Here is a 19,956-nt window from a genome sequence, read left to right as displayed (position 1 = left end):
TGGCAAAATATTTCCATTTCGTCTGAGAGATCTAAAATATCCTTAGGCAGAAATGCCTGGATTTGGCGTCCGGTAACAAAGAGCCCAAATAAGACGATTCTTCCTGTACATAGTTGTGCCTATAGGCCTACTTTCCATTTGCATCTGGCGTAACACGTGCATCCTTTTAAGAAGCGCTTTGGCTTGACCCTACATTATACATAGGCTTATTTTCAGATTGCTAATGGAAAGTTAATGCGTCTGTGTCAGCAGTGATGAGACAGCGCCCTGTCTTCTACTTCCTGGGCGTGCACTCGGCGCTGTCCTTGGTCCTGAAACGTCCTGTGACGTTGGAAGGTGGCTTGTTTTCAACCCCACTCCCACAATAAATCTAAGCCCTTCTGGGTTCCCGACGAGACTGGTCGATCACTCGGACGCCTATTTACTTTGAAAGCATATAAATAAGCATGCATCATGGGTGGTTGGACGATGCAATCGATATAGAGTGCGTGATTTTTGAGGAGAGGTCCTGTTGGAGCCTTTGACTACAGGCATTATTCGAATATTTTGTAAACTACATTTGGAGTGAACGAAGGCTCCTTAAAAGCAAGGATTTTTTTTTTTTTTTTTTGCATTTTTTTGTGTGTGTTGCATTTAGTTCGATCTCGCGCCTAAAAACAAAAATGCGCCTATAGGCTATGTTCTTTCCTTTGAACTCCTCATTATGAAGACTTTATAACCCTCGGAGCCTCCTGTTTTAACATCGCTGGATTAATCCGTCTGTGGAGGATCATGCTTTCGAACAAAAGCTTAAATGTGGCGGTTTTGACGCTTCTCTGTTTTACGCGCAAAATGGTTTACTCAATACGCAAATGTGGACAGACTGTTTGCCGAGATGACCAAGTGTGCTGCGCCCACGGGAACGACACCTCCGCGGTCACCTGTTGCAAGGAGTTTGTGGACAACACTTACTACAACATTGCCATGGTGACACGGAAACTTTCCGGCGTGCTCATCATGTTACTCCTGTTTGCGTTTGGGTATTTTGTTCAGAGGATGCTGTGTTCCCGGTCCAGACAGCTCTCTGATCCGTACAACGGGCCCCCCACAGCCGCTGCCTCGCAGGAGATGCTCATGGAGAGCTGTACGCCTGACAACTTGAGGAGCCCCGCGTTTAGCACTTCATTGCCCTCGTATGAGGATCTCAAACGGCTTCCGACTTATGAAGAGACAATACGCGAGTCCTTCGAAATACAAGGAACTTCAACCTCTAACACAGTAATTGGACAATATCAATCATCCAACAGCAGCCAGTGAAAGTCTATTGCAGAGTGTTCGTGCTAAAACAGATGAGTGCAATTGGGGGGGAAATAATCAACGTATGGTTGTGTTTTCTTTGTGTTGCAAAGTTTTTAATGACTTGATCTATTTTAGTGCAGTGAAATATTAAGTAACTCTGTGATCAAATCGGCTCCAGTTACAGAGGTTTATCAAGAGGGTACATTATTATTACTATTATGATTACTATTACTATTAATATGATTTCTTATGTTTTAACTGAGATATGTTTTTTTTCAATTGAACTAAAAAAACATGTTAATATATTAAAAATGAACATGAGCACACACATTTTGATGGACTTTTTTCCCCCTCGTTTTTTCGTTTCTGATTCCGAAGTAGTTTCCCCCTTTGTGCCTCTAAATGGGGTCAAATGTGTCTTTTGAGTCATAATAAGACACCAATTTAAAAAGCAAACAAAACTTTGCGCACTGTCTCAATTGATGTAAAATCAAATATGCTTCCAGTCTAGTATCTGCTCCCCTTTCTGAGGTAGTGCACAGTTTCCTTGATGTTCTCCTTGATCCCTGTGACGTGCGACAGTTTAATCATGCTGACAATTCGGTCATAAGCCTCCACCACCCCGACTCCGGTGGACGCAGAGCACGGCTGAACGAACCAGTCTCTGTCCGGGCACAACCTCTCTAAGCTGAAGCCATCTTTAATATCCGAGACGGTCATTGCGCCGTCCACGTCCTGCTTGTTAGCCAGCAGTATTAAGGGGCGTCCGCGAAGGTGCTCACTGCTCAGGGTCGACTCGATCTCCCGCTTAGCCTCGTGCACGCGTCTCCGGTCCGAACTGTCCACCACAAACACAATAGCCGCGGTGTCCTGGTGGTAGCTGTCCCAGTGCTGCCTCATAGGCCTCTGTCCACCGACGTCCCACACGGTTAGGGCGATGTTCTTCCCTTTCTTTCTCACCTCCATCATTTCCACGTTGAAACCTATGGTGGGGCTGGTCTTTACGCAGGTGTCGTGCTTGAGTTTGTAGAGAAGGGTGGACTTTCCAGCGTTGTCCAGACCTAAAAGCAGAATCCGAGCCTCTGGCAGTTTTGACCCTTTTTGTCCCATATTTCAGTAAGAAATCCTCTTGACTCAAGTGGGAAATGATCCACTCCACATTTGGAGCAGTGTTTACGCACTGCGTTGGCCTCGTTTAAATAGATGATCCATTCGTTCCATGTAACTCCCATAACTGATAAAGCGCCACACCAGAGGCCAAAGTTTGCATCCCTTATCAAGTTCAGCGCTGGTATCCATGTATGGAGTTGGATCGGGTGTAAAATAATGCCATGGGAACAAGTTGTCAGTTGTTTATTTTGAATATTGAAAAAACTGACGAGTCAGTGTTGCTTTCCAATAAATGTTTTCCTCATACAAGTATAGCCTCACTGCTCATACAACAAATATTACAGCTGTCACTCAAACTGGTGAACTAAGAGCATTATAAGTCATGTTCAAGCTGAACTGATAATAGACCAGTTTAAGCATTGTAAATTGAACACTTCAACCGTGTCTCACCAGCTTGTAAATTCAAAGTTATTTTACACAATACATTTTTGAATTCTAATCTGCACAGAAAAACACAGATGGCAAATAAGAACAGGACCTTTATTTCCAACGTTTCTAAACAATAGGCTTCTCAAATTAATACATTTTTTTTGCCATCTCATAGCAATGTTAAATGAATTTAAATGCACGTTAAATGCAGGCAAATGATGCCAACATGGACACAGTCAAGTATGGACTATCTCTGAGTCACAAGTTATTCGTGTCTATGAAGGAGAGGCGGCTATTCAAAGCCAAATGGGTCATAGCCGTCCCATATTTCACGGTAACACCAGATATTTATAAAACGTAATTAAAATGAATTAAGTAAATAAATAAATAAATACATAAATAAAATGTGTTCTTATAATTTGTCAGCATAAATAAAAAAAAATAAAAAAGTAAGTGCATTTCAGTCTTTTGATTGCAGACCATCCTTCTGACACCGGTTGTCTTTAACAGACTAGAACAAGAAATCCCAGTGATCAGCCAACACTTCCGAAGTGCACATCTGTAGGTTCCACCCATGCATCAAGGTTCCACCTGGCGCCGTGATGCGTAATCACCATGGGCATGGTCACGTCAGATCCCTGCGGCGTCTTGCTTCAGATGCGCTCAGCATAAACTGCGCCACGGGCAAACTCCACACCCATTATAGGCATTTATTTATCAAGGAGACATTTCTTGCGTTGATCATGATCTTGTCCACCTCTCCTTGGACCTGACCCACACGCCCCCTGTTGGATTATCCATCACGTACTCCATTTCATCTGGGTCACCTCGGCTCTGGGACCAACACTTCCCCGGACACGTATCCGTGGCCGGCGTCCGACTAGAGACATTAGGGCTGGTAGATTTAGGCCTAAAGTCCATCCTTTTCTGAATTCTCACAGAAGTGGGACTCGATGGTTCACTCGTTCTTTTACTCGACTCTGTGTCAACGGCAACACGCTGAAACACAACCCTCGCTTCGATGGAAGATTTAGAACCTTGCTGTCCCATGATCAACTTCAAACTGTATGGATATTCAAGCGTTATCAACTGACTTGAGATTGCTCTCTGCCCAGACTTATATGCTGTCAAGTCTGTGGCACTGGCTTCCCATCAGCAGCGCAGTGACGCACCAAGTTTAAGCACCATGAGAAACTTGCGGTGAATTCTTGGCATTTGGACCAGCGCTATTCTGAGTGCGTCCACCTGGTTAAAACCGTCACTAAACTCTCACTGAGATCTAACTTTAGCGAGCGCCTGACGACAGCTAGAGTTATGAGCGCCGGGGTTATTTGCGTTAATGTCTGCTTCCCACCAGAAGTCACGTGGTTACGCTTTAACGACCACTAGCACATCGTTATTAGGCTAGTTTGTGATCCATTCACATGAATCTGGTTCCATGTCTATTTAGGCCTATGACCACCACAGGAGCTAAAATATTCAATGTCATTTCAGGTAGAAGTAAGAAGTAACGATCCAATAATGATAGCAATTCATATTGGTAATATAAGTCAGGGGTGTCCAAACTTTTTTCATGGGGGGCTGCATATTGAAGCCTACACGGGGTTAGTGCCGCAAAACCTTCGACTAGCAGAGATTTAAATTGTGCCCCATACCCCTATTTAAGCTTAAAACCTTCATGCCAGCTCAGTCTCACAGTAAAATGTTAGTTGTTTGGTTAGAATTGTATACAATTATTACATTTCAGATAAAAAGGTCCATCTCTGGTGATGTGTACCGATACAGCAAGAGGCCGAGGGCCACCATAAATTGGTCTGAGGGCCGCATTTGGCCCCCGGGCCGCACTTTGGACACCCCTGATATAAGTGATGAGTCATGAGTCAAGTGTAAAAGAAGTACTTCGGGAAAATTCCATTTGAAATAATGAAAACCTGAAATAATGTAAATAAAATCCTTATATTTCTGAAGAAAATGCCAGAAATATTACATAAAAGTACACAAAATGCAAACTACGTCAATTGTATCTGTCACATAAAGCTTTTGTCACTTAGTACTCAAATAAGATTATAGATACTTCATTACAATATTACAGTTAGTAGAAGTAAAAAGTATGCTAAAGCTCCTGAAAGAATGTTCCTGAGTACTATCCGTCTCTGCCTGTGACTGACAGTTACAACCAGCTTGACGGCTGGCAAGTGCGCACGTTCCCAGAGAGTGCAGAGTCTACAGGAAATGCATTAGTCAGTGTTTACCAATGCAGGGAATAGAGCCAATGACTGTAAGTAATATGAGCCAACTACACATAGGTCACATAGCCCTGTGTTTTAAAACATTGTTGTCTTGTTAAAACATTGCCTTATGATCATATTTTATTTGTTCAGGAAGAAGGTATAAACACTTTACACTGGATGAAGACATAGCTAATGATACCCAAAGATGCTGCAACATTTGGAGGCCCTGATATGCTCCTACAGCACATCTAAAATGTGTATGATAACCCACTAATAGCTAATAGCTAAGCCCCCTTAATGCAAATATTTCAAATCACAAATAACTGTGGATTAATGAATTTACACTGATTGGTTAGATGTAGCACGACTGCTTGCAAATAAAATGATGTAGTCAATTTGTCATAAGTGTTTGTTTTATTATTTCGGATCAAATCATAAAAACAGTTGTGTCATACATACCCACAAACTCAAAACAATAAATAAGGCATTAGGTAAACTATTAAAGAGACAGCTTATAAACACAGTGGTTAATAACATGTATGACAAAACAGTAGTAACTCAAGTAATGAAGTCTTTCATGACGGCTCATTGCTTTTTCTGTATTGCTTCATATTGCTCGCTCCACACACAAACTTTCACAACCGTGCCAGAGATCCTTAGTAGTTCATGATTGTTTTGTTTTTTTAATCAAATATCAAATACTGTACACGTTTTGATGGAGCACAGCGCATGCCCATGTGTCTCTAAAACTGCTCAACTAATATCTACCGCAGGTTTACGTACATCGAATCCCCTATATCGCTGAGGATGTGGTGTTTACATCAGGGATCTCCAACCAGTAGCTCTGCAGCCCTTTCTTGGTCGCCCGCCAAAGGCTTTCTACATTTCTACAAGCGCTAGACAAGTCACATTTTAGATGCATTGTCAGTATGTTCTGAACATTTTGAACAGAATCTGCACCAATTAGGCAAATGCAGTAAAGGATGGTGACAAAATGCAAGTCATATTCTTGACTTCTGTTGAAATATCTTGCTGCAAACTCTCCCATGTGAACTCCTAGTTCCGTGTACTTTTGTATTCATTGTATTTCCGATTTTAAAAGCAAGTGTTTTTACATTTCAAGTGCTGTTGCAATATAAAAGAAATAAAATACAACAATTAACCTTTACTGATTACGTTGAATCGATTTCTGCATCTCAAATACCCGGAAGTGAAACTGTCTTGATCAGGAGAATAGTGTGAATAAAACTTTAGAAGATCTGAGTTTCTTGGCCATAAGAACAATTCCAAATGCCATTGACCCGCGTTCAGCATCTGGCTTTCGCTCTGCTCACGTTCACAAACAGTTTGTGCGCTCTGGCCATGTGACACGGTTAATCCAGGAGATCATCTGCATGTGTGCGCTCCTGCCAAACGTGCACAGTGCGTTCTGTGGACACTGCGCTGTCCAGCCTGCTGAAGCCATATCTGCCTCATGACCCAGCGGCATATAGGCTGTTCGCCAGTTTGCTCAACTTACAGTAAGTTGTGCCCATAGTGAGGATGATGTCACAGACTGGACGGCCAAAATTGTACCCTATCCCCCTCTCCAGCAAAGAGAGAATCTACACTTTGTAAAACATGGAAATTCATGTGGAGAACAATGTTTATAGTAGCATTGGAAGCCTTCTGTTCTGTATAAACAACCCACGAATTTTAAACAAACTAAATGTTTGTTTTTGCATTGCAACACTGCAGAATATGCAAAAAACGCAATTCTTGATTTTGCATTTTCCTTTTAAAAAATCGAAAAAATAATGAACACAAAAATACACGGACCCTCCTAAGTCTCATATTCACACAAGTGTATTCGAAGCAAATGTATAACCATGTAAAAAAGGTTGGAGACCCCTGATTTACATTATAGCTGCTGATATGTAAAATAAAAAAAAGACATAAAAACATAATACCATTTTCAACAAATAACTTGGGAAAGTGCATTTTTGGGTTTGCAGTCCATGCATTTTAACATTGAATATCACAGTTTGAGCATCTTTTGATACTCCATTTAACTGTCAAGTGTGTGTGTTTGCTATTAAAAAAAAAAATCCACTGGAGGCATTTGACTCTTTAAGTAAAGATTTCTTACGGAGTTTGAGTTGCCCATTAAATGCACAATGTAATTCCCTTGATTAAATGGATCTTTGTAGGCACTAGTTTCAAGTTTTACTGAAATCCCCCAGTGGAGCTTTACCATTCATGTTGATGTTCTGTAAACAGTAACATTGCTATCACAATCTATTGTATGCTGGTTATATAAATTAGAATGACAGAAGACATTTATTTCAGTAGTGCAAACATTATTTTATCCAAATATACTTGTGTGTGTTTTGCAGTGAATATATTGAGAGGAGTGGAAGATGAACATGTAACAAGACATTTGAGCTGAAGGTTAGCTCAGTGGTCAGTTTATGTACTGCAGCCATAACCTCTGTGCACCACTTTGAACTACTGAAATATATTGACTCCATCATATTCTAACATATTTGAATGCACCTGTACAGTATCTAATCAGGTTAAGGGTCTGGTCTGTGGCTAAATTCCCTTAACATTATGATTCATGGTTCTCAGTGTGTGGCGGTGGGCATGTGTGTAAGCCAATCTCCCCTTTACTCACTCGCTTTGCTAGCGCCCGCCCCACTTTTAAACTTCACAACCATGACTGTGATGTTATCCGGACAGCCTCGGTAAAAGGACTGGAGCACAATGCTCTTGGCGCCAAAGTGTGGCTCATCTAGGCGCTCGCGGACAAATCGAACCGCCTCCTCGTTGCTGAACGCATCCCACAGACCGTCAGAGGCCAGAATCATGAACTCAGGCTGGAGTTTATCCAGGTCAAAGGTCATGATGTCAGGGTCTGGAATGACCACGTTGAGGTTTTTCAGGGGGTAATCGCCGAGAGAGCGGGACATGGCCAGAATTCCTTGGACTCGCCAAGATCCATTAAAGCTGATGAAGCCGCCTGAGAAATACACAAAGGAGATTGTAACTGGGTGTGATATAAACATGGACACAGTATGGATTACACTTTTTAATTCCTGCTGTTTTGGAATTTAAAAAAAAATCTCATTCCTGGCCTATGCAAGCAATATTTACATACGAACCAGCAGATGGCACCAAAGATAAACACATCATTTATTAATTTATTGGTTTATTTGGTATGTTAATGCATGTTAATGAACAAGCCACTCACAAGCTAATGTCCATCCATTTTTGTTTTGTACCCCTAAAAAAACATGGTGAAATTTACTAACCTATTAAAAGTATATCCCAAATCACCTCTGGAAATGTGTTTGTAAATATTATGCTGACAAAATGAAATCATAAACTTAAGCCTGGTTTGATCTGATATTCACATTTGTACACCCCTGAAAATTAGGGCATTTTTTGCATTTTTAAGCAGAAAATGCCTTGTTTTTATTCAAAAACATTGAATGAAAAAAATTTGAAGAACTTTTTTCCCCGTTTATGGGAGTAATCTACAGCAAAACATTTTCATCTCAACATATCTTCCCCATATTTTAACAACTCATCAACCAATGCAATGGATTAAACTAGAGTCAGATGCTTTCTAATTGCTCTTTCTAAACAAAGATTCATTGTTTTTATTGTCGCAGCAAGAGCTCAGCAGGACACAGCTGTTTCTGTTCCATCTCACAGAATATGGGAATGGTAATTGTCTGGTTAAATATGAATTTATACTTATTTCTGCTATTTTCTTGAGTGTGCAATCTCTGTCGACTAATCAATGCGTGATTGCGCATTCTTCCTCTTTTACTAAACTTGGAGTAACTTCGCTCCCCATTTTGGACACGGCTCAGTTTACTTTACGTTGTGGAAACACCCCAAACCAGTGTTAATTTTGACAACATATTTTTATTTAGTTTTAGCCTTTTGACGAAAATGTCCTTCAATTTTAGTCTAGTTGTGGAAGTGGAAGTTTGGATGGTTTTAGTCTCTTCTTTTCATTTTTATTTAGTATTATTTTAGTCTACAAAAATATCTGGACATTTAGATCATAGTTTTAGTCTACAAAAATATTACTTTGACTAAAATGATGACTTAATATTTTAGATGACGTAATGAACACTGGCCCAAACTCATTCCCACCCCGGACCACACCTGTGGAAAGGCGCGTACATTTCTCTGTATTACTATACCTGCTCTCTTGATCCTTTTGCGTTCTTTTAGTTGATAAGGTTTGTGATCATGTGACAATGCAACTGCGTTTCCATCTTTGTCACACAGCACACCACGGGAGTCTCCTACGTTTGCTACAGTGAGCTCTCGGTCTGACAGCAGAGCCACTAAGCAGGTCGTTCCTGAATGAATTGCACACAAAGAGAAAAAAACAAACAATAGATAAATAATAGGCATTCTCTTTAAGTATCTGTTGTAAAGAAATAATAGTATGAATTTAGATAACAATTAATATGTTTTTATTTTTATTTTGAATCAACAAATTTTGTTTGAAGAAGTCTCTAAGGTTCATATGGTTCAAGCTTGTTGCACTGTAACACTGTAACATATTGCATACATATTGAACTCATTACAAAGGCTATACATTTTCAGCTGCAATATATATAAAGTCAAGCATGCTTTCAAAAATAAAATAAAAAAGTATAAGAAAATTCAAAAGTAGGTATATATTAGACATACCCCCTCCCTTCTGACCTGCTTCATCATGGCTGGCAGAGAGCTTGTCCAGCATTTCACGGTCCACAGCCAGGATTCGCTGCTCCAGGATACTGGCATAAGAGAGGCCACTGTCTCTCTTCTCCTTCTCAAAGGCCTGCAGGTGCTGCTTCAGAGCGTCAGGCAGATGGCCCTTCACAAAATCTGCGGCAGCCTGGGACAGAGCATCATAGACTTGTTAAAACAATGAACATTTGAATGCTACGGCCAAAGATCAATGCTCCGTCTGAGAGGGTTTTGAGTTACTCTTTATAACTGTACAGAGCAGGTGCCCTCTACTGAATTATTGATCAAGGTTTCTACTCCAATCCATTACTTGTCTACTTTCCACTCATTTTCCCCCGGCTGATGTCTTGCATTACTCCATCATTGAATAATCAACTTTTAAAATGGGAAAGTCTTATCTTCATAAATTCGTAATGGCGTGCTTGATAGCTGAGTAATGGAAATCATACAATATTGCCAGGCTGACGGAGCTTAACAGTCAGCCTTTTCCTCACATTTTTATCGCTCTTTCATCACTTTTTTATGCTTTTTTTTATTGCATTTTTTGTAACTTCTTTGTGGTCTTTTTTGTGGTAATTTCTGGAGCATTTTTATAACTTTGTCATTGCTTAATCATTACTTTCATGTCACCTTTTTGTCACGTTTTTGTAAATTTTTTGCTGCGTTTGTGTCTTCGTATACGTCTCGTTTTCGTCGCTATTTTGACGCTCTTTTCAAGAAGCTTTTAGATTTGGATAATGCCTGGATACTTGGAGAACAACTGGAGAAAATGTGCTCGGTTGAGGTGGGGGTTAAGAAGTTGAATTCCAATGACACAGCCTTTTTCCATGAGGCTACCTAAAGTAGGGGTTTCCAAACTTTTCAGGCAGGTGCCGACCCCCACTTTGGGAACCACTGGTCTAAGGGTGTGCCAAATTTTGCACTTGCATCTACAATTTAGTAATTATGACCCAAAAATCAACATAAGCTCTGAGGATAGTGTTGAGAGCCACCCACACTTCAGTGAGCATCTGTGTCTGTTTACCCACATCATGGTAAAAAGAAACACACAAGCTGTAACAGGACTACATTGTAAAAAATCTTAATGACCAGAATAACTGAATAGTACATCCCTGCTTAATACCCCCCAAAATATGTGCTCAATATAATTTAGTCTAAGAGCCAGGGATTTCCCTTGTGGAGGATTTGTGTAATGAATCAGATTCGAATCAGAATGAATCATGAATTCTGATGATTTGCTGCTTATGAAGAGTCAGAATCAGTGTGGGTTAAAGATACACTATGCAACTTTTGAAGTGAAAAAAAAAAAATTGTGTATATTTGACCTTTTAGTGACTCGGTGGCTTTATGGGTGCAGCCTGGCACCTTTGCTTTCCTTCACAGTGGCCTTTATGACACTCCAGGATCAGTTGTTTTAGTGGGTTCGTACCAGAAATGTGCCAGAACCCCCGAAACAATTGATTCTGTAACATCATAGAAGCCACTGTGAGGGAAAGCAAAGGTGCCAGGCTGCACCCATAAAGTCACTGAGTCACAACAAGGTCAAATATACACACAAATTAAGATTATTATTTTTTTTTCACTCAAAAAGTTGCATAGTGCACCTTTAAGCTTGTGATTTTCAAGTTCACATGAGAATACGGGTAAAAGGGATCATGAATAGGGCCGGGAACTGTTAAACATCAACATTTTTTTTATAGGTACTGTTTTTTATACGATATCCAGTCCTAAACTGCAAATGAATAATGTAGGAACAACTTTCAAAACATGTCTGTTGTTTTAAAATGGTTCTCTAGCAGAGATTAATTGACATCATAGTTTCAGGCCCAGGGCTGAACAGAGAGAGGCATGTCCATATTTGGTGTGATAGCATCAAATGGTATGGCGAGAGTTCAGTTAAGAAGAACCATGCTACATGACAATAATTACAGTCGGGCCAAGCTTTACAAACAGAGCCATAAATCAACAAGTATAGTGTGTATAGTGTAGTGTATTTGTCAACTTAACTTACCTGTCAACTTGGCTATCAACTTAAGAGAATTTAAATTGGGTAAAAAGCCTGTTGTTCTCAGCTTTACTCGTAATATTATTAGTAAATCTCTAGGGAACTCTATTGTTGAGAGGCAGATGGCCCCAAAAACAAAGCTCCATCCCCCTCCTCAACCAGACTTTCAGCAGCGTCAACTCACACGCTGTGTATAAGATGGAGCAGGAGGTGTTTGGACAAAGGGGTTCTAAGTGTCCATCTACTAACTGTTCTTCTAATATTGAAGCCACGCTCAAAGTGGTGGTCCATAGTTATGTGAGATGCGGATGATAAAGTGAGCAATGTTACCTCTCCTCCGTGGCCATCAAATATTGCGAATATGGATGGATGGCTCTTGTTGGTGATGTCAGTGAGCACTTCAAAGCGGTCCTCCATGTGGTCTCTTCGGCCCTGTATAGAATAAACAGCCACGTTGTTGTTCTTGAACTCCCATGTTTTGGAGAACTCTGCGTCCAGCACACTCAGGCCTCCCAGTCGGTCATTCTGCATCATCTCGGCCACTTTTCCCTTCACCATCTTGACAGCGTCTCGACTGGATTTGACGATGGTTTTCACCTCGTCCGTGTGAAAGAAATAACTCCATAAAGCCAGACTTATACATAGCAGGAATAATGTCTCCGGTCTGAGTAGAAAATAACGCATGATGCGACCAAGCAGAGACAAGAGTGTCATTGTGTCTCCTATCATCACACGAAACCAAACTGCGGTCTGTCTGTTCCCTCTTTGCTCGTTTCACTCCATCTGTCTACAGATCCATTTTGTATCGACTCCCTATCGGGGTTTGGCTCAATTTAACATAATCTCGACTGCCACGCGCACCACGGGACGTACTGGACGCACGGCGCGTTGTCTTCTCATCAGCTCCGCATGCAGCATTTCCAAAGCGATGCGGTTCTAGGAGTAAAAACAGAAGCGAGTTCACCCGCAGTCAGTCCTTCAGGACGGCGTCTCGACCCGAGCACGCTACTGCACGTGTCACAATCGCAAAATTGACGATTGAAAAACCCTTTTTTCGCGACAGGCTATTGGAGCCGATTGTCCTCTGCATCAATGCTACATTTACAGAAGCATACACACCTCTTCAGGAATGAAAACAAGCGACAGATCCGACTGCAAGACAAACTGAAACCGGAAACATATCCGGTTTGATTAATAAAGCGCGCACACGCCGAACGCACTGGTGATGTTGCACGAGGCACTTATTCTGAAACCAAAGGAGGATGTAGCGTTTTGTGTGACTATCAAAACTTGACACTGGTTTGAACGCATCGTTGACAAAAGTGCGCAGCTGCAAACTCGGGTGACTGATGTGAGAAAAACTCTCGCACCAATGGCTCAGCAGCACATGATGATGTCATCTGATAAACAATGAACCCTTAAAATACGGAATGATCGTTAGTCAAGACAGCTGAGCCTGAGCCCGCATGTGATAAAGCCCACCTCGCGGACTAAATAAGCGCAGATTGTACACTGGACCATCTGGAAAAAAAAAACGTTATTAATTGATACAAGTTCCAAGTTCCTTTACCTCATAGTAAACCCCACCAAAATGTCTAAAAAAAAAATTTTTTATTTTTGGATGAAATTGCCCAGCACCCCCAGACACCCTGAACATGCATTTTGCGATTGTATTTTTTATTCAAATTTTTTCTTGCAAAAATAGATGATTTTGTGAAGTAATTTTCCACTGTAGATTAACAAACATCATGACCATCACACCACAGAGTCGCAACTATGAATTTGTCCATATTAACAACATTACTGAATTATGGAGTTAAATAGTCTAGTTTATCATGTGTTAAAAAACATCTCATTTGGCCCCTGGCGAATACTATTTAGAGCGTAATTTCTAATCTGCCTGTGCTTTAAAATCACAAGAATACTTATAAGCATGGCATGCATGATTTCTGATGATATGCAAATAACCAGCCTATAAGCAAAATCAGCGTGTGTATAAATCAAGATTAAAGGTAAGATTTAGCCTAATTGACTCTCCCGTATTATGGGACTAGAGTAGACCAGAGTGCGGTGAATGGATGAATTGATGACGCTTCACTAGTTCAGAAACTGCCTGACTGGTTTAGTGGTGGTCCATTTTCTGCTTTGAAGCTCTGCCAACCTGGTCAGTGGAAGGAGATGAACTTGTAAATCTAGATCATGCAGTGTCTAAGAACATGCTGTATTCATCAGGTAAGGCGCCTTTTCTTTGGTAATCCAATATTTATTCTGTTTGTGTACTAAACAGAGGTGTGTGAAAACAACACCATAAACACTGAGCATGAACCCGCTCTGACTCAAGAATCATATCCCATATCACAAAGTCGTGTGGTGAATACGGCTTGCTTTATTGTATATCCCTCAGGAGTCATGTAATCTGCACTTCCAGCCCACCACCCCTATAACCTGCAGTGTGCTGTTACCTTTGTACATGGGCAATAAAAGGCACTGGGCAGTAGTGATCGAGAGCTGGAGGCTATGGATGAAGTATGAAGACATTTGAAGGTACATCGCGGCATATGCTGATATTTATAAATATTGTGTTCTTCTGTGCATGTATTTAATATTGCAGGTGATTTTCATAATGAATCTAAATGATTGCCACTTTGAAAGGTAATTTCAGTTTTGTTTTTTCCAGTTTGTTTGAATTTTAATCTCAGAATGACACACGTCCGCCTGATCCTCCTCGTGTCTGTTGTGCTCATGGCTGTGCACACTTCTGAGGCCAAAACCACACGTGGGCAGAAAGCAGACAGCACTAAGAAGCCCCCCAGAGCAGGGGGCAGTGGAGGCTTCAGGAGAACCACCACCACCACCCCATCCAGCCTCACCGATGAGACCACTGACATGATGACGGACTCATACACTTTGTCAGCGACAGACAGCACGACATATATAAATGATCCTTACCCCACTGGCTTCCACAGTGATGCTGTTGCACCTGCTGGGAACGCCCTGGGAAATTACACCCTGGACTATAGTGAATGTTTCTTTAACTTCTGCGAGTGTTGTCCACCAGAGAAAGGTCCTGTGGGGCCCAAAGGAGAACAAGGGCTGCCAGGGCCCCCAGGGGTGCCTGGTATACCAGGTACAACATCATACTTTTATAAAAGTGTATTTGTTCACTTAATCTGCACTACATTGATCCTTTATTATTTTAGGATTACCAGGAGAGAGGGGAGAGGCAGGGCTCAGAGGACTACCTGGTCCAGCGGGACATCCTGGAGCCAACGGACTCAATGGTGACATAGGTACATCGGAGCTTAGCAGCAGACGAGCCTCTGACTCCTGTCTGTCCCTTTCCCTCACTTTATCCATGTCTCCCTTTTTGCAAAGCACTGTTTTATTTAAATATTTTTTGGATATCATTTTCTACGCTTTATTTATTACAACTACCACAGGTGAAAAAGGTGACCATGGACCTATAGGTCCATCTGGGCCCCCTGGAGCTCCAGGAAAACAAGGAGAAAAGGGTGAGCATATATACAGCACCAGAAAATACACCAAAATAATGTTTTACAATTGATTTACCAAGTCAATAGTTAACGTAGAAGCATGTTGCAGTAATGGTTTGTAATATTCCCCGTATTTTCTCATGTGTAATCTGCATTAAAAAATCTAATTCTCATGTTGATGACAAGGCTGTAATTACACTGGAATATGTATAATAATAGAGCCTTAACAGGGCTGTAATAATGCACTCAAGCCCTAATTCGATAAAATTTTCAATTTTTACAAAATGAATGAGACTCATTTTATAACGAAAACATGTTTCTTTTATCTTAACATCTGGATTTTCACCTTGTAACAAACTGTAACAGTTGTCTCAGTGAGGAAACTTAAAAAATACAAAAATATACAAGACATTGAACTAATCATTTTGACTGTGTTTGTTTCAACATCGCTTCTTTTATTATAATTATTTCATTTTACATCGATTCACATTTAAAGCAGTTTAAATCGATTTAGATCGATTTTTGATGAAGCGTTACATCACAAGTCTTAATAAATAATTGTATTGTTATAAATTATCTTCTGGTTTGGTCCATTATTTTTCAGTTTTCAGGCAATTTATCAAGAAATAAAATACTTTGTTGTTGTTGGGTAGAAGAAAATAGTACTTATAATACTTCCTTGTAACAGTGCCATATTGTCCTGATATAGTACAAAACTGTTCCAGTCCTGGTCTCACTATGGTGTGTTTGTTATGAATCATTTTAATGGCTGTATGTTTCCTCCACTACAGGTGACCAGGGTCCCAAAGGAGAGAAGGGTGAGCGAGGTGCCATTGGATTGAAAGGAGACCCTGGTGAAAGAGGTGAACCAGGTCTGAATGGGACTAGGGGCATCGCTGGGCTTGAGGGGCCCGTGGGTCCGCCTGGGTTTGCTGGTGCAAAGGGTCTGAAAGGTGACCAGGGACTCAAAGGAGAATGCCTTATAGGTGACAAGGGCCCTAAGGGGGATGTGGGTCCCCCGGGGCCCCCTGGGCCCAAAGGAGAGGTGGGGTCTAACGGGACTGAGGGATTCAAGGGAAACAGAGGAGATCCAGGGCCTCCTGGAACAAAGGGGGATACTGGAGCTAGAGGACCTCCAGGCCTCCCAGGAGGAAGGGGAATGCCTGGGCAGAGGGGGGAAAGAGGGGTCAAAGGGGTGAGAGGGCCACGAGGACCGAAAGGCCCTCCTGGAGAGAGCATAGAACCGGTTCGCTCAGCATTTAGTGTGGGCCTGTTCCCTAGTAGATCTTTTCCTCCCCCAGGACTCCCTGTGAAGTTTGATAAGGTTTTCTACAATGGCGAGGCCCACTGGGACCCAGCACTCAGCAAGTTCAATGTCACACACCCTGGGGTCTACCTATTCACATACCACATTACAGTCAGGAACAGACCCGTGCGTGCTGCCCTGGTGGTCAATGGTGTGAGGAAGCTGAGAACACGGGACTCCCTTTACGGCCAAGACATCGACCAGGCCTCCAACCTACTCCTGCTACAGCTGAATGAGGGAGACCAGGTGTGGCTCGAGACCTTAAGAGACTGGAATGGGGTTTACTCCAGTAGTGAGGACGACAGCACCTTCTCTGGCTTCCTGCTTTACCCAGACTCAAAGGATAAACCCACTGCTCTAGAAAACCTCTGACAGCTGCACAACTAAAGTGCTTCACCACTTCCAGTCAGTGAGCCACGCTTACATTAAAAGCTTAGATAGATTGTACTTTCATTAGATCTGCTTTTGTTTTCTGTGCCACTTCAGTGCTTTGCTGAAATTAAAACGACCATGCATCATGTTTTGGCTTGATTCTTTTTTTATTCTCCCAGATTAATGTGAAAACAGTAGTTACACCAAATAACCACAAGAGGGGGATAGATATCAAACTACAGTATCGCTTGCTCTCTAAGCATACTGCCATACAGTCACTGGATTAGATACTATCTGAAAAGTGCCGTATAGGTCATTTTAATCACACCATTTCTTTACTTTGGTCTTCAAGGTCTTCAAATATCATCATTATTATTTTTATTTTCTATGATGTTTCTCATCTTCTCAAGTCCAACAAAAACGTCAAGCTCTTCATGTGTCAATTTGCATAATTTGTCCTACCCTTATGGGCCGTAACAACAAAAACAAGTATAAACTTTATCCCTTTGATCTAAACTGAACTTGTCAATTTCATCTGTGAGCTTAGGCAGTACAATAAGTGTCACTCCCTATAAATGGAAAAGATCTGTTCTATTCCATCTGGTTTATATTTTAGACACATAAGTAAAACTCATTTCTTTACAATGTTCAGGTTTTGGGCAGATTTGCTCCCGTAACATAAAAACCTTCACTTGGAAACAAACTAATGTCCTAATCTTCACAATAGGTGCTTAATTATTGCACTGTTTCAATGTTTCTCCATAGAATTATATGGGAGAGTGTTCATTCAAGGCCATTTTTCTCTCACATAGTTGCAATCAAATTTAGTGGCTCCTGCAGACACCAAATTTTCCAGTCTTGTACTTATATTTTGAAGGTTTAATCAGAAGCATTATTGAATATCTATTTCCTAGCCTGCATGGTTTATTGAGCTTTGAACCCCACAAAACAAAAAACAAAAACAACAAAAAATGTAATTCTTACAAATCACCTTAACTTAACTTAAAAAGATCCCCTCAGAGCAAATCTTTGTAACTAATATATTAACAAATTAAAAACATAGTTAAACCTGGTTCTAACCATTGTAAGTGTATTTGATCAGCAACATATTGTCTTTTTTCCCCCCACGTATAAATGCCTTATTTTGATGTGAATACAATTTTCTCCTCTTTATATCAGTAATTTACAGCGACACATTCAAATTGATATCTCTAGATGTATTTTTTTCCCTACTCACCTGCAGCATTAAATATTGATTTGGCGAAATAACGCATCAATAATATTAAATAAGCCAAACAAATATACAAAGAGATCTTTATAATGTTTAAGGCCTCCCTCTGGTGCACCTACTATATCATTTAAAACAAATATGTTTATAATATCAGTAATAACATCAAATATATCAAATAATAATTGTGTTTACCATTTGCTGTCCCGGGTGTTAATAATAATAATAAATACCAGTCTAGTTCCTAAAAGCTCAAAAGGGAGATCAGTGACGTCTCCATCTACTGGTGAAGGACGTAAATGAAGTGCCCACATTATTTACACGTCTGCCCACACTGGGGTTGTATGTGTAGGCCTACGTATGTATGTTAAAATGTTATTTGGCTCGTTTGTTTATAGGCCTATCTGTGTACATATGAGTGTGTGCGCGCATTTACGCAACTTCCCTATGCCTGTGTGAAAATATAAATAACTACCTTGGCGGCGTGTGCAGTGTGTAATCTGTTCCCGGCAGGCTGGATTCCCACTGTGAGAAAGACAGTATATTGTTCCTGCAGCGGCGCAGATAACAACTCATTAGCATACTGAATCATTTGGCTGCAAGAGGCACTCTGCCACCCATCTGCACAGCACTGATAAACACGCGCACTCGCGCATCCACACATACAAACAGCGCTGGCTTTACGCGCTTCTTCCCTTTTCAAAACCTCATATAGCCCGCCTGTATTCCTCTTCGTTTTGTGAGCCTGTCTTTTTTTGGAGGAGACGCAGGTAAATGTTTGGCAGGCATTAACCCAGAGAGGCCCCTCAGTGGAGCCAGGTACCCGAACACCTGGATGTCTCTGATGCTCCCTGGAAGCAATTATAGTTTTTAGAAATGTCCAAGTGCTGCTGGCGCAGGAGATGTAACAGTGGGAAAGAAGGGGCTGCTGCTGGGAAAAGTTAGGGAGGAGTGAGCTTTTACAAGTGGTGTAGCTTCAACAAACACGCCACATTCCCACTAACTTTTCGATTGCATAAGCAAATCGACCTAAATTGTCGGGTTGGAATGGTGTTTCAATATATACAGACACAACACCGAGCAAACGAGTGCAGAGGAGGCTGTCCAAACTATTTTCACAATGACAGGATTTCCTGTGGGTCAGAGGGCCTGCATAACCTCTACAGGAAGTTGTCACTTGTTGGGAGGAAGTAGTAAGATTCCAGCCATTATAGGAGACATTTTATAAGGACACTCTACAAACTACAGGGCGCACTGAGTAGATGCTAATGCTTTTTATCTAAGCTGATAAGCATCTCTTATTCAAGTGTCAAAGTAGGGTTTAGTGAAAATCGAACGATAGTGAAAAGTGAATGATAAGCCTTTGTGCAGCATTTGCAGTGTGCCAGTGTATGGTTGGAGTAATATTAATTGTATTGTATTGAACTGAATATTAAGCCTTTGAAAATGTGTTTTGTTGATGATATCTAGGTTGTAAAAAAAAAGTGTAATTGACATCTTATGATGAGTTAGTAAATGCCAAACAAATCTTTTGCTTATTTCTTGTAGAAGTTGTGGTTACACAACACTCTCCTTGTGAGACTCAGCAGGAGACAACCTCACGGTCACATTTATTTAGCACCTTTCTACTTGCTTTAGGCAAAGCGCCTTATATCAAGGAACCACTCACCCATTTACTCACCAGTATACACAGACACTGGAGGCAAGGTGGGGGAAGTGTCGTGCCCAAGGACACAACAACAGTGTGCACCTGCAGGCTTCGA

General features: G+C 41.1%; 3 protein-coding genes across 5 annotated transcripts; 1 reads left to right on the top strand and 2 right to left on the bottom strand.

Moving 5' to 3' along the window:
* Positions 1-1,625: 1,625 nt before the first annotated feature.
* arl14 (ADP-ribosylation factor-like 14) lies at positions 1,626-2,419 on the bottom strand. The gene has a single exon (XM_079570241.1). The coding sequence runs from the start codon at positions 2,386-2,388 to the stop codon at positions 1,786-1,788; it is 603 nt and encodes a 200-aa protein (XP_079426367.1). The 5' UTR covers positions 2,389-2,419; the 3' UTR covers positions 1,626-1,785.
* Positions 2,420-6,800: 4,381 nt separating this feature from the next.
* Positions 6,801-12,932, bottom strand: ppm1la (protein phosphatase, Mg2+/Mn2+ dependent, 1La). 2 transcript variants are annotated; one of them, XM_079568759.1, is made up of 4 exons: positions 12,124-12,932; positions 9,747-9,936; positions 9,248-9,409; positions 6,801-8,049 (listed from the first exon to the last, which is right to left on the bottom strand). In XM_079568759.1, the coding sequence occupies exons 1-4, from the start codon at positions 12,520-12,522 to the stop codon at positions 7,697-7,699; spliced, it is 1,104 nt and encodes a 367-aa protein (XP_079424885.1). In that variant the 5' UTR covers positions 12,523-12,932; the 3' UTR covers positions 6,801-7,696. The 2 variants fall into 2 exon arrangements, with proteins under 2 accessions (XP_079424885.1, XP_079424886.1); XM_079568760.1 differs by having other exon boundaries at positions 6,803-8,049; positions 9,762-9,936.
* A 1,386-nt stretch (positions 12,933-14,318) lies between these two features.
* otol1a (otolin 1a) lies at positions 14,319-17,069 on the top strand. Of its 2 annotated transcripts, XM_079569290.1 has the most exons (5): positions 14,319-14,337; positions 14,471-14,920; positions 14,994-15,083; positions 15,234-15,305; positions 16,079-17,069. In XM_079569290.1, exons 1-5 carry the CDS (start codon positions 14,322-14,324, stop codon positions 16,963-16,965), a joined length of 1,515 nt encoding a protein of 504 aa, XP_079425416.1. In that variant the 5' UTR covers positions 14,319-14,321; the 3' UTR covers positions 16,966-17,069. The 2 variants fall into 2 exon arrangements, with proteins under 2 accessions (XP_079425416.1, XP_079425415.1); XM_079569289.1 differs by having other exon boundaries at positions 14,994-15,305.
* The last annotated feature ends 2,887 nt before the right edge of the window (positions 17,070-19,956 follow it).

The sequence above is a fragment of the Gobius niger genome, assembly GCF_951799975.1.
Source record: "Gobius niger genome assembly, chromosome: 13".
In the NCBI taxonomy this organism is placed as follows: Eukaryota; Metazoa; Chordata; class Actinopteri; order Gobiiformes; family Gobiidae; genus Gobius; species Gobius niger.
This window is presented reverse-complemented; position numbering and strand designations above follow the sequence as displayed.

Coding starts and splice junctions, on each gene's coding strand:
- arl14 (XM_079570241.1), bottom strand. CDS start 2,388: ATGGGACAAAAAGGGTCAAAACTGCCAGAGGCTCGGATTCTGCTTTTA.
- ppm1la (XM_079568759.1), bottom strand. CDS start 12,522: ATGATAGGAGACACAATGACACTCTTGTCTCTGCTTGGTCGCATCATG. Junction 9,937..12,123: donor TTGATGGCCACGGAGGAGAG/GTAACATTGCTC, acceptor GCTCTGTCCCAG/GCTGCCGCAGATTTTGTGAA. Junction 8,050..9,247: donor CAAAAGGATCAAGAGAGCAG/GTATAGTAATAC, acceptor TGTATTTCTCAG/GCGGCTTCATCAGCTTTAAT.
- otol1a (XM_079569289.1), top strand. Junction 14,921..14,993: donor AGGGGTGCCTGGTATACCAG/GTACAACATCAT, acceptor TTATTATTTTAG/GATTACCAGGAGAGAGGGGA. Junction 15,306..16,078: donor AGGAAAACAAGGAGAAAAGG/GTGAGCATATAT, acceptor CCTCCACTACAG/GTGACCAGGGTCCCAAAGGA.